Source organism: Polyodon spathula, chromosome 4 (genome assembly GCF_017654505.1).
Source record: "Polyodon spathula isolate WHYD16114869_AA chromosome 4, ASM1765450v1, whole genome shotgun sequence".
Taxonomy (NCBI): Eukaryota; Metazoa; Chordata; class Actinopteri; order Acipenseriformes; family Polyodontidae; genus Polyodon; species Polyodon spathula.
The window spans coordinates 21,684,769-21,696,451 of NC_054537.1; the positions used below are offsets into that span (position 1 = coordinate 21,684,769).

The 11,683-nt window shown below is 40.6% G+C and overlaps 2 protein-coding genes across 2 annotated transcripts; both read left to right on the forward strand.

The window, feature by feature from the left end:
• Nucleotides 1–1,925: 1,925 nt before the first annotated feature.
• Nucleotides 1,926–4,068, forward strand: LOC121314311 (5-beta-cholestane-3-alpha,7-alpha-diol 12-alpha-hydroxylase-like). The gene has a single exon (XM_041247428.1). It carries the CDS (start codon nt 2,065–2,067, stop codon nt 3,586–3,588), a length of 1,524 nt encoding a protein of 507 aa, XP_041103362.1. The 5' UTR covers nt 1,926–2,064; the 3' UTR covers nt 3,589–4,068.
• A 470-nt stretch (nt 4,069–4,538) lies between these two features.
• On the forward strand, nt 4,539–6,923 carry LOC121314312 (5-beta-cholestane-3-alpha,7-alpha-diol 12-alpha-hydroxylase-like). Its single transcript, XM_041247429.1, has one exon. The coding sequence runs from the start codon at nt 4,910–4,912 to the stop codon at nt 6,443–6,445; it is 1,536 nt and encodes a 511-aa protein (XP_041103363.1). The 5' UTR covers nt 4,539–4,909; the 3' UTR covers nt 6,446–6,923.
• Nucleotides 6,924–11,683: the final 4,760 nt, after the last annotated feature.

Below are 11,683 nucleotides of genomic sequence, written 5' to 3' on the forward strand. Positions count from 1 at the left end.
AAAGTATTCTGTTCACCCCTTCTACCTGCAACTTCAACACCAGGATTTATAGTGTTCCAAACACTAGTGGCTGGCATCCTTGCTTCCATCCTGGCAAGTCATATCAGCTTTATGCTCACAGCCAAAAAAATGAAGCTTTTAAAGAAAAGAACACCATACCTACAGTGAAACATGGAAGAGGCTTGGTTATGTTTTGGGGCTGCTTTGCTGCGCCTGTCACAGGGTGCCTTGAATCTGTGCAGGGCACAATGAAATCTCAAGACTATCAAGCCATTCTGGAGCGAAACATACTGCCCAGTGTCAGAAAGCTCTGTCTCAGTCGCAGGTCATGGGTCCTCCAACAGGATAATGACCCAAAACACACAGCTAAAAGCACCCACGAATGGATAAGAACAAAACATTGGACTATTCTGAAGTGGCCTTCTATGAGTCCTGATCTGAATCCTATCGAACATCTATGGAAAGAGCTGAAATGTGCAGTCTGGAGAAGGCACCCATCAAACCTGAGACAGCTGGAGCAGTTTGCTGAGGAAGAGTGGGCCAAACTACCTGTTAACAGGTGCAGAAGTCTCATTGAGAGCTACAGAAAACGTTTGATTGCAGTGATTGCCTCTAAAGGTTGTGCAACAAAATATTAGGTTAGCGGTCCCATCATTTTTGTCCATGCCATTTTCATTTGTTTTATTATTTACAATATTATGTTGAATAAAAAATCTAAAGCAAAGTCAGATTTCTATTAAATATGGAATAAACAATGGTTGATGCCAATTACTTTTGTCAGTTTCAAGTTATTTCAGAGAAAATTGTGCATTCCTCGTTTTTTGTGGAGGGGTACTAACAAATTTGAGCACGTCTGTGTGTGTGTGTGTGTGTGTGTATATATATATATATATATATATATATATATATATATATATATATACACACACACACACACACACACACACACACACACACACACACACACACACACACAGTGCCTATAGAAAGTATACACCCCCTTTCAAAATGTTCACCTTTTATTGCCTTATAGTCTGGAATTAAAATGCATTATAAAAAGTAGTATTTTTTTTTTTTTCATTTATCTACAAATCCTACCCCAGAACTAACACTTGAAAAAATATATTCTAGAAATTTCTGTAAAATGTATTAAAAATAAAAACTGAAACAGCTTGGTTGGATAAGTGTCCACCCCCCTTGTAATAGCAATTAATTAGCTCAGGTGTAACCAATCGCCTTCAAAATCACACACCAAGTGAAGTGGCCTCCACCTGTGTTAAATTGTAGTGATTCACATGATTTCAGGATAAATTAAGCAGTTCCTGTAGGTTCCCTCTGCTGGGTAGTGCATTTCAAAGCAAAGACTCAACCATGAGCACCAAGGCGCTTTCAAAAGAACTCCGGGACAAAGTTGTTGAAAGGCACAGATCAGGGGATGGGTATAAAAAAATATCAAAGGCCTTGAATATCTCTTGGAGCATGGTCAAGACGATTATTAAGAACTGGAAGGTTCTTTTCGCCTAGTGCTGTATTTATCTGAAACCAACTACTTTTTAATCCTTTAAGTATATTGTTCGAAATATGAGTAGTATCAAAAAAAAAAAAAAAAAGTTTTCCTGAAAACAGGGCTTTGTCAGAAATGTCTGTATTGTGCTAATCAATAAGAAATACTGATAAAAAAAAAAACAAACATTAATACTGAAGCTAAAGTGGCTGAAAGCCCAAAAACATTGACTTGTTTACTTGGTTTGTTTCTCATTAGATGTTTAGTCTTAGTTAAAATATGTAGTTTTTAGCTAGTGCTCCAAAATGTCCTGAAGAAATTTCTGAAAAATAGTTTTAAGAATAAAATGATCATTTCCAAATATTGCTGTCCTGGACAGTGAGTAAACTTTGCAGACATGCAGATGCTTTGTTAAAATCAGTTCTCACTGATCAGTTCTCACTCAGTACACTCCACCATGACTGGCTGGCAGACCAAAAGGAGGAGCTAGTGTTTAGCATTATTTGTCACTTTCTCTTAGCTCTCAGTCAGAGCAGTGCTCAGAGTAACAGGAAGAAAAAATGTCTCTCTTGCTTCCAGTCCTCCTTGCCTTGCTAATCTCCATCCTCAGTGGCCTTTATTTCTTGGGAGCTTTACGTAAAAGACGACCCGGAGAGCCTCCCCTGGACAAGGGCCCCATACCATGGCTGGGCCATGTGCTGGACTTCCGAAGGGACACAGCCAAGTTCCTGCAGAAGATGCAAGAGAAGCATGGGAGCATTTTCACTGTGCAGTTAGCAGGTCACTACTTCACCTTCCTCATGGACCCCTTTTCTTTTGGCACTGTAGTGAAAGAGGCCAGAGCCAAGCTTGACTTTAACAAGTTTGCTGTACAGCTGATAGAAAAGGTCTTTGGCTACCACACAACGGAAAATTACCGCAAGTTCCTGCAAACCTCCAGTAACAAGCACCTGATGGGCGACGGCTTGGTGGTTATGACCCAGGCCATGATGGAGAACTTGCAGAGGCTGATGCTGCATAGCATTGGCTCGAGGAAAGAGCAAAAAGCATGGAGCCAGGATGGACTGTTCAACTATAGCTACAACATTGTCTTCAGGGCTGGCTACCTTGCACTTTACGGCAACGAGACTGCCAAGGAAGCTGGCAGTTTGGAGAAAGCTAAAGAGCAAGACCGTATCCAATCTGAGGAACTGTTCCAAGAGTTCCGCAAGTACGATAGACTCTTCCCCCGGCTGGCATATGGAGTGCTGCCGCCAAAGGAAAAGATGGAAGCAGAGAGGTTGAAGAGGTTGTTTTGGAACAGGCTCTCTGTGCAGAAGGGGGCTAACAAAGATAACATCAGCAGCTGGGTGTTGGATCAGCAGCGGGTGAGAGCTGATAATGGAATGAAGGAATCCATGCTGGACAGATACATGTTTGTGCTGCTCTGGGCTTCCCAGGGCAACACTGGTCCGTCTGCATTCTGGCTGCTACTGTTCCTCATGAAGCATTCTGAAGCCATGAAGGCAGTCCAGGGGGAAGTGGACCAGCTCTTGAGGGAAACCGGCCAAATGGTCACATCTGGGGCCCCACTACTTAATCTCACTAGAGACATGCTTCTCAAGACCCCCATTTTAGACAGTGCAGTGGAGGAAACCCTTCGCTTAACTGCTGCCCCAGTTCTCACCAGGGCTGTCATGCAGGACATGAAACTCAGGATGGCAGATGAGCGTGAGTACAGCATACGAGAGGGGGACAGAGTGGCGCTGTTCCCATACACTGCAGTGCAGATGGACCCGGACGTGCATCCAGACCCAGACAAATTTAAATATGACCGATTCCTGACCAAAAAGACTGACTTTTACAAAGATGGTAAGAAGCTGAAATATTATAACATGCCTTGGGGTGCTGGAGTCACTATGTGCCCGGGACGCTTCTTTGCTACAAATGAGCTCAAACAGTTTGTCTTCCTCATGCTGACATACTTTGAGTTTGAGCTGGAAAACCCAGATGAGGAAATCCCCTCCATTGATGTCACACGCTGGGGTTTTGGATCTATGCAACCAGTCAGAGACGTCCAGTTTAAATACCGTCTACGATTCTAATTAATTGAAATAATTCAGGTGAAAAAATAACAAAATATATAGTCTATAAAGAATGGTTTACCAATGATCCTAAGTGAAATGAACTGTTCAATGTGAGTTCATTTAAGAATGTTTTAATTATGTGATTTGTTCCTGCTTGTTCCTTTATGTTTGGTATTCTATCTAACATGGTATGGATTTCTGATGACTGCTATTGCAACAGCTGCCTGTATGTTTAATAAAACCTGGACTAAGCAGCGTTTTCAATATCAAACCCCCTGTGTCTCTCTTGTCTCTCAGTGTGAACACCCCTGTTACTCTGCAGTTTAACTGTTTTTACAGTGATATTTGTGTCTAATACGTTCTTTTCCAGTAAGCATGAAACACAAGGGAGCATTTACAAGTTGAAGCTTTGTTGTATACAGTATTATTAGTATTATTAGTATCTATGTACAGAAATAAGAACATTCAACATTAAAAGAAAGTGACTACTATGTTTAATTCAATAAATTAATTTAACATAAGTGAAAATATTTATTTGTCTCCTTTTGTGAGAGAGCTTTTTATTTCATATAAATAGATAGCTATAAGTTTTTTTTTTTTTGTTTTTACCAGTTTTAATGTATTGCTCTCCTTTTAATGTTTCCTTTTCATAATCCAGTGTAAACTATTATTTTCATATACGTGGAATGTCTGTCATTTGCGAGCGAGGATAGGCTGTGGGAATTGTTAAGTGTATCTGACTCGACTTTTTTGTTTTTTGTGGAAAGAACGTGTTTCCTGTAAAGCTATTTATTATAAATGACAAAACATATCGCATTTTACCATTTCTTACAAGTTTTATTTTATATATGTTCACCTTTTAGTGAATCCTAATAATGTTTTTTATTTAGTTGAATGATCCTTAAAGTTTGATTTGGTTGAATATGTTACTTTTTTTTAAAGAAATGTGTTAATTATTATTAAATGTGAATAATAATTATTCCACCATAATACTGAAGTTTTGTGACACATATGGAAACATTGACACTATACGTGTCCACAGAAAGTGGAGTGTAGCCCCTTCAAGTTTTTACCTTGTCCCCCTCAGCTTCCTCAACAGGGAGAGCCTGGTGCCGCCACTATCTCTGTCTCTCCTGCTGTGACTGCCTGGAGCCAATCAGTCTGCCATGTCCTCTGTAAAACTGGTCCAACAGGTATTTGTTCTCACTGGTCAGTTCTCACTCAGTACACTCCACCATGACTGGCTGGCAGACCAAAAGGAGGAGCTAGTGTTTAGCATTATTTGTCACTTTCTCTTAGCTCTCAGTCAGAGCAGTGCTCAGAGTAACAGGAAGAAAATATGCCTCTCTTGCTTCCAGTCCTCCTTGCCTTGCTAATCTCCATCCTCAGTGGCCTTTATTTCTTGGGAGCTTTACGTAAAAGACGACCCGGAGAGCCTCCCCTGGACAAGGGCCCCATACCATGGCTGGGCCATGTGCTGGACTTCCGAAGGGACACAGCCAAGTTCCTGCAGAAGATGCAAGAGAAGCATGGGAGCATTTTCACTGTGCAGTTAGCAGGTCACTACTTCACCTTCCTCATGGACCCCTTTTCTTTTGGCACTGTAGTGAAAGAGGCCAGAGCCAAGCTTGACTTTAACAAGTTTGCTGTACAGCTGATAGAAAAGGTCTTTGGCTACCACACAACGGAAAATTACCGCAAGTTCCTGCAAACCTCCAGTAACAAGCACCTGATGGGCGACGGCTTGGTGGTTATGACCCAGGCCATGATGGAGAACTTGCAGAGGCTGATGCTGCATAGCATTGGCTCGAGGAAAGAGCAAAAAGCATGGAGCCAGGATGGACTGTTCAACTATAGCTACAACATTGTCTTCAGGGCTGGCTACCTTGCACTTTACGGCAACGAGACTGCCAAGGAAGCTGGCAGTTTGGAGAAAGCTAAAGAGCAAGACCGTATCCAATCTGAGGAACTGTTCCAAGAGTTCCGCAAGTACGATAGACTCTTCCCCCGGCTGGCATATGGAGTGCTGCCGCCAAAGGAAAAGATGGAAGCAGAGAGGTTGAAGAGGTTGTTTTGGAACAGGCTCTCTGTGCAGAAGGGGGCTAACAAAGATAACATCAGCAGCTGGGTGTTGGATCAGCAGCGGGTGAGAGCTGATAATGGAATGAAGGAATCCATGCTGGACAGATACATGTTTGTGCTGCTCTGGGCTTCCCAGGGCAACACTGGTCCGTCTGCATTCTGGCTGCTACTGTTCCTCATGAAGCATTCTGAAGCCATGAAGGCAGTCCAGGGGGAAGTGGACCAGCTCTTGAGGGAAACCGGCCAAATGGTCACATCTGGGGCCCCACTACTTAATCTCACTAGAGACATGCTTCTCAAGACCCCCATTTTAGACAGTGCAGTGGAGGAAACCCTTCGCTTAACTGCTGCCCCAGTTCTCACCAGGGCTGTCATGCAGGACATGAAACTCAGGATGGCAGATGAGCGTGAGTACAGCATACGAGAGGGGGACAGAGTGGCGCTGTTCCCATACACTGCAGTGCAGATGGACCCGGACGTGCATCCAGACCCAGACAAATTTAAATATGACCGATTCCTGACCCTGGAGGGGACCAAAAAGACTGACTTTTACAAAGATGGTAAGAAGCTGAAATATTATAACATGCCTTGGGGTGCTGGAGTCACTATGTGCCCGGGACGCTTCTTTGCTACAAATGAGCTCAAACAGTTTGTCTTCCTCATGCTGACATACTTTGAGTTTGAGCTGGAAAACCCAGATGAGGAAATCCCCTCCATTGATGTCACACGCTGGGGTTTTGGATCTATGCAACCAGTCAGAGACGTCCAGTTTAAATACCGTCTACGATTCTAATTAATTGAAATAATTCAGGTGAAAAAATAACAAAATATATAGTCTATAAAGAATGGTTTACCAATGATCCTAAGTGAAATGAACTGTTCAATGTGAGTTCATTTAAGAATGTTTTAATTATGTGATTTGTTCCTGCTTGTTCCTTTATGTTTGGTATTCTATCTAACATGGTATGGATTTCTGATGACTGCTATTGCAACAGCTGCCTGTTTGTTTAATAAAACCTGGACTAAGCAGCGTTTTCAATATCAAACCCCCTGTGTCTCTCTTGTCTCTCAGTGTGAACACCCCTGTTACTCTGCAGTTTAACTGTTTTTACAGTGATATTTGTGTCTAATACGTTCTTTTCCAGTAAGCATGAAACACAAGGGAGCATTTACAAGTTGAAGCTTTGTTGTATACAGTATTATTAGTATTATTAGTATCTATGTACAGAAATAAGAACATTCAACATTAAAAGAAAGTGACTACTATGTTTAATTCAATAAATTAATTTAACATAAGTGAAAATATTTATTTGTCTCCTTTTGTGAGAGAGCTTTTTATTTCATATAAATAGATAGCTATAAGTTTTTTTTTTTTTGTTTTACCAGTTTTAATGTATTGCTCTCCTTTTAATGTTTCCTTTTCATAATCCTGTATCCCCATTACATTTGACAATAGGAAAGTTATGCACCTTGTGAGATGTCTGTCATTTGTGAGGGAGGATAGGCTATAAGAATTCTGAAGTGTATCTGACTCAACTTTTTTTTTTTGCGGAAAGAACGTGTGTTTCCTGTAAAGCTATTTATTATAAATGACAAAACATATCGCATTTTACCATTTCTTACAAGTTTTATTTTATATATGTTCACCTTTTAGTGAATCCTAATAATGTTTTTTATTTAGTTGAATGATCCTTAAAGTTTGATTTGGTTGAATATGTTACTTTTTTTTAAATAAATGTGTTAATCCTGATGAAAATTACTTATTTAAATACTAATTTTATCATTAATTTAAATCTAATTTCTAACAACATTTAAAAACAGCACAGCATAGAATTATATACAAAATAGAATCTCATCAGATCTCATTCTTTTTTGCATTTTAAAATCCCAACTGTGCATACTGAGGCTGGTAAAGGATCCTTTGCTTATTGTGTGTGTGTTGTAAAGGACAGTTGTATTGTGTTTATGTTCTGTTGTGTTTGTGGCAGGTTGTGCTAGCAAGCTGTATGGTTGTGAAGATTATACCATACACCTAAGACTATAGTCATATTTTAAGTAACAACAGTTGAGCGTAATATAGAGTCTGAACTGGGTGTTACATACGTATGTAATATATGTGTGTCTGTTGGCTCCATCACAAAAGTGGGGCGGATGAGGGTATTGGCATAAAACCCTAGTTAAAGTCCATGAGCGCACCAACAAATGTGTAAATTTAAGGTGCAAATGAAAACAAACCATTAATAAAACCCACAATGTAGAGTAATGCTCCATTTTCTCTGTGTCATTGGAAAATTATATTGGTAAAAAGTCATTTTAGAATGATAATTTTATTAATAAATTGCTTAGGTTAGGTTGGTTTTGTTTAAGCAAAAGATAAACCAACATTTTAGAAAAGGCAGGTGTTTAACACTATGTGACCTTTACATAAGTATGAGTAGGAACACGTAAACTGTGTTCACGAAATAGCAGAGTGCAGCTCAGACTGTGAAAAGGGACAGGATCTGTCACAGTTTGAGAACGGAAAGCTTTAGTTCAGGAATTGATATAAGAGAGTGGATTAAAATAAAATATGGATCGCAACGGCGATGCAATAGGACTAGAAGCTAGTTTAGCTCAAAGAAGAGGTGAAAGATAAGATTCTGGGCGTGTTGCCAGAGAACAGTCAAATGTGAAGATAAGGTGTCTGGGCAGGTGTCCAGCAGCAGAGAAGTGTAAATAGTAGATATTGAAGGCGTAGCTCACAGCTGCAAGTCACGACACAACTTTTACACGAGTTTTAGAGTGAATAAGCAATGCTCTAACTTTTGCCGTATTGATACTTAAATTAAATTTTTAAAATTTGTTGGGAAAGTGGCAGTGGCTACAGGAAAGTCTGAAAAGGCAGAAGAGCTGCAAGGAGATTATAGTGAATACATAAGAATGTTGCAACGGCTGCAGGCGCAGATAGGGGAGTGACGTGTGGTGGCCTCGTCGGATCAAAGAGGGGAGGTAATGATGTTGGGGATGAAAGAATGTTTGTTGACGCGGAGGTAGGAGGCCACCCATGTAAAATGTTAGTCGATACAGGGGCGGATGTGATATACACTATGTAACACAATTTTTGTTCCTGTGTAGTAGGTGTTATTTCCGAATTGCTTATGCCTCAAACCGTCTAGAAAATGGCTATTATATCCCACAAACTTTGCTTTTGTGACGAGGACAGTGATATTTTTGGTTATCGTAATAGAGGTTAACCGGGTACCCAAATGTGTGTCTTTTCGGTCACATAAAGTCAGAAAAAAACAACATATGAATCATAATTAACATGTATTTACTGAAAACTAATGCAAATATGACTACCAAAATATTTAGAAGTGAGAAGTTTTTCCGAGAATTACGATTATACTGTATTACTCGCAAATTAATCATTTAGCACGCCTTATTAGTGCATATTATTATATTAGTGATTAGAGCGGCCACACCTTCCTTTTTGCGTGCAGTATGGGGTTCTTATACCACTCAGTATTTCAAGTAATTTACCGCTGTTTAGTGCATGAGGTCCCATACACAAATTTATTAAGAATGGTATGTATGAGGTACTCGGGACCCGGATCACACTTACTGGTTGCTAAGGAGGGGGGTCTGTTCAGCGTAAGAGTCCCGGTTTTCTTATGCTGCGGTGTGGGTTCCAGCGACGGGTTTGCTCGCTCTGTTGGATATAAAGGTTGTAACCTACAAATGAGCCTTCCGGGGTAAGTGCTACCTTCCCTACCTGCGAGAGGGTGGCGCACTCCACTCACCCCAACAGGCCAAGTGTGGGTCCGAACCAAAGCAAATGTTGTCGTGAATGAAAGGTGAAGTGACATTGTGAACATTTGAGACAACCTATTCCCGTAGACAAATAATATCCGAAGGGTCGCTCTTACCGCCCTCGGTAACAAAATCAAGGCTGGGAAGCCTATTGTTTTTGTTAGGATTTTTTTTATTATTCTTCTTCCGCTCTTTTTAAAACAAAATCTCAAAAATCAACACCCTTTGCACGGAATCTCACAAAACTTGATAGGGTGGTAGGCACCTAAGGGATGTTGTGTCAGGGCGAAAATGAAGGTCATAGGTCACATGGCATGGCAGCGATATTGGATTTTTCAAGAATTTTGGACAATTTAAAAAAAATTCTTCTCCGAACCGGTTTATAGTAGGGATCTGAAACTTGGTGCACTCCCCTCATGGTGTAGATTTACAGTTGTTCAAGAGATGTTGATTGGGCAAATCGTTTGGCGGCCATATTGGATTTTTCAAAAATATTAAAATTATTTATTCTCTGTCAGAGCGAAAAAAAAGTCATTTTTCACATAGTTTGGCAACCATTTTGGATTTTTTGCCAATATTGGCCAATTTAGCAAAATCTTCTTCTCCAAAACCTCTTATGGTACAGATGTGAAACTTGGGGCACATACTACCCTTATGGCCTATATTTACATTTGTTCAACACAAGTTGACTGGTTACATGGTTCGGCAGCCATATTGGATTTGTCAAAAATATTCAAACGTCTTTTTCTCTGAAACCGTTATGCTGATTTAAGCGAAACTTTGCATACATAGCCTTTGCAAGGTTGTCTATTAAGTTTTTGCAAAGCAACTCGCTACATTTAAAAAAATGGCTGCCGTGAGCCAATCAAATTTCAGCTATGGTCGAATTTCACATATTTGCACATATTACCTTGCTAAAGCTCAAGTGCAAAACTTGTTTAGAACTCCTTTGAGAGTTTAGACAGTCATAGTTACTGTAGAATACACAAATTAACCCATATATGCTCTATTCAAAAATTACCTTGATCATGACCTTTGACCTTTCCTTAAGGTCAAATGCAAAACTAGCGTATACGCACCTTACAGTGCAGATATGGTAATGGTTACTATGTAACACATATAGGAACCCATTTATGCTTATTCAAAAATTGCCTTGACTGTGACCTTTGACCTCTCCTTAAGGTCAAACTCCTTAGAAAGTGCAAATAGGGTAATGGTTATTATGGAACACATATAAGAACCCATACATGCTCCATCAAAAAACGACTTTGATTGTGACCTTTGACCTTTCCTTAAGGTCAAATACAAAAGTGGCTTATAACTGCATAGAGAGTGCAGGTAGGGTTATGGTTACTATGGAACACAGACAGGAACAAGAATGCCTTCCCACCCGGAAAAAGAACAGTTCAATGATTATTATTATTATTATTTATTATTATTCTTAGTACTGCAATAATTACTAGTATGTGAGTTATTATTATTATTATTATTATTCCCCACATAATACTCTAAAAACACTGTGATACCTTTGACACTGTGATGTATTGCACGAGGTGTCTTTTGGAGTGTAGCCCCTTCAAGTTTTTACCTTGTCCCCCTCAGCTTCCTCAACAGGGAGAGCCTGGTGCCGCCACTATCTCTGTCTCTCCTGCTGTGACTGCCTGGAGCCAATCAGTCTGCCATGTCCTCTGTAAAACTGGTCCAACAGGTATTTGTTCTCACTGGTCAGTTCTCACTCAGTACACTCCACCATGACTGGCTGGCAGACCAAAAGGAGGAGCTAGTGTTTAGCATTATTTGTCACTTTCTCTTAGCTCTCAGTCAGAGCAGTGCTCAGAGTAACAGGAAGAAAATATGCCTCTCTTGCTTCCAGTCCTCCTTGCCTTGCTAATCTCCATCCTCAGTGGCCTTTATTTCTTGGGAGCTTTACGTAAAAGACGACCCGGAGAGCCTCCCCTGGACAAGGGCCCCATACCATGGCTGGGCCATGTGCTGGACTTCCGAAGGGACACAGCCAAGTTCCTGCAGAAGATGCAAGAGAAGCATGGGAACATTTTCACTGTGCAGTTAGCAGGTCACTACTTCACCTTCCTCATGGACCCCTTTTCTTTTGGCACTGTAGTGAAAGAGGCCAGAGCCAAGCTTGACTAATTGTCAAAACGACATGTCGAACTATCTTTTTCCCAAGGGGGGGAGCTAACGGCCACTGCCGCTAAGGCGCGTCTTCGGCAAAAAAAAAAAA

Coding starts and splice junctions, on each gene's coding strand:
- LOC121314311 (XM_041247428.1), top strand. CDS start 2,065: ATGTCTCTCTTGCTTCCAGTCCTCCTTGCCTTGCTAATCTCCATCCTC.
- LOC121314312 (XM_041247429.1), top strand. CDS start 4,910: ATGCCTCTCTTGCTTCCAGTCCTCCTTGCCTTGCTAATCTCCATCCTC.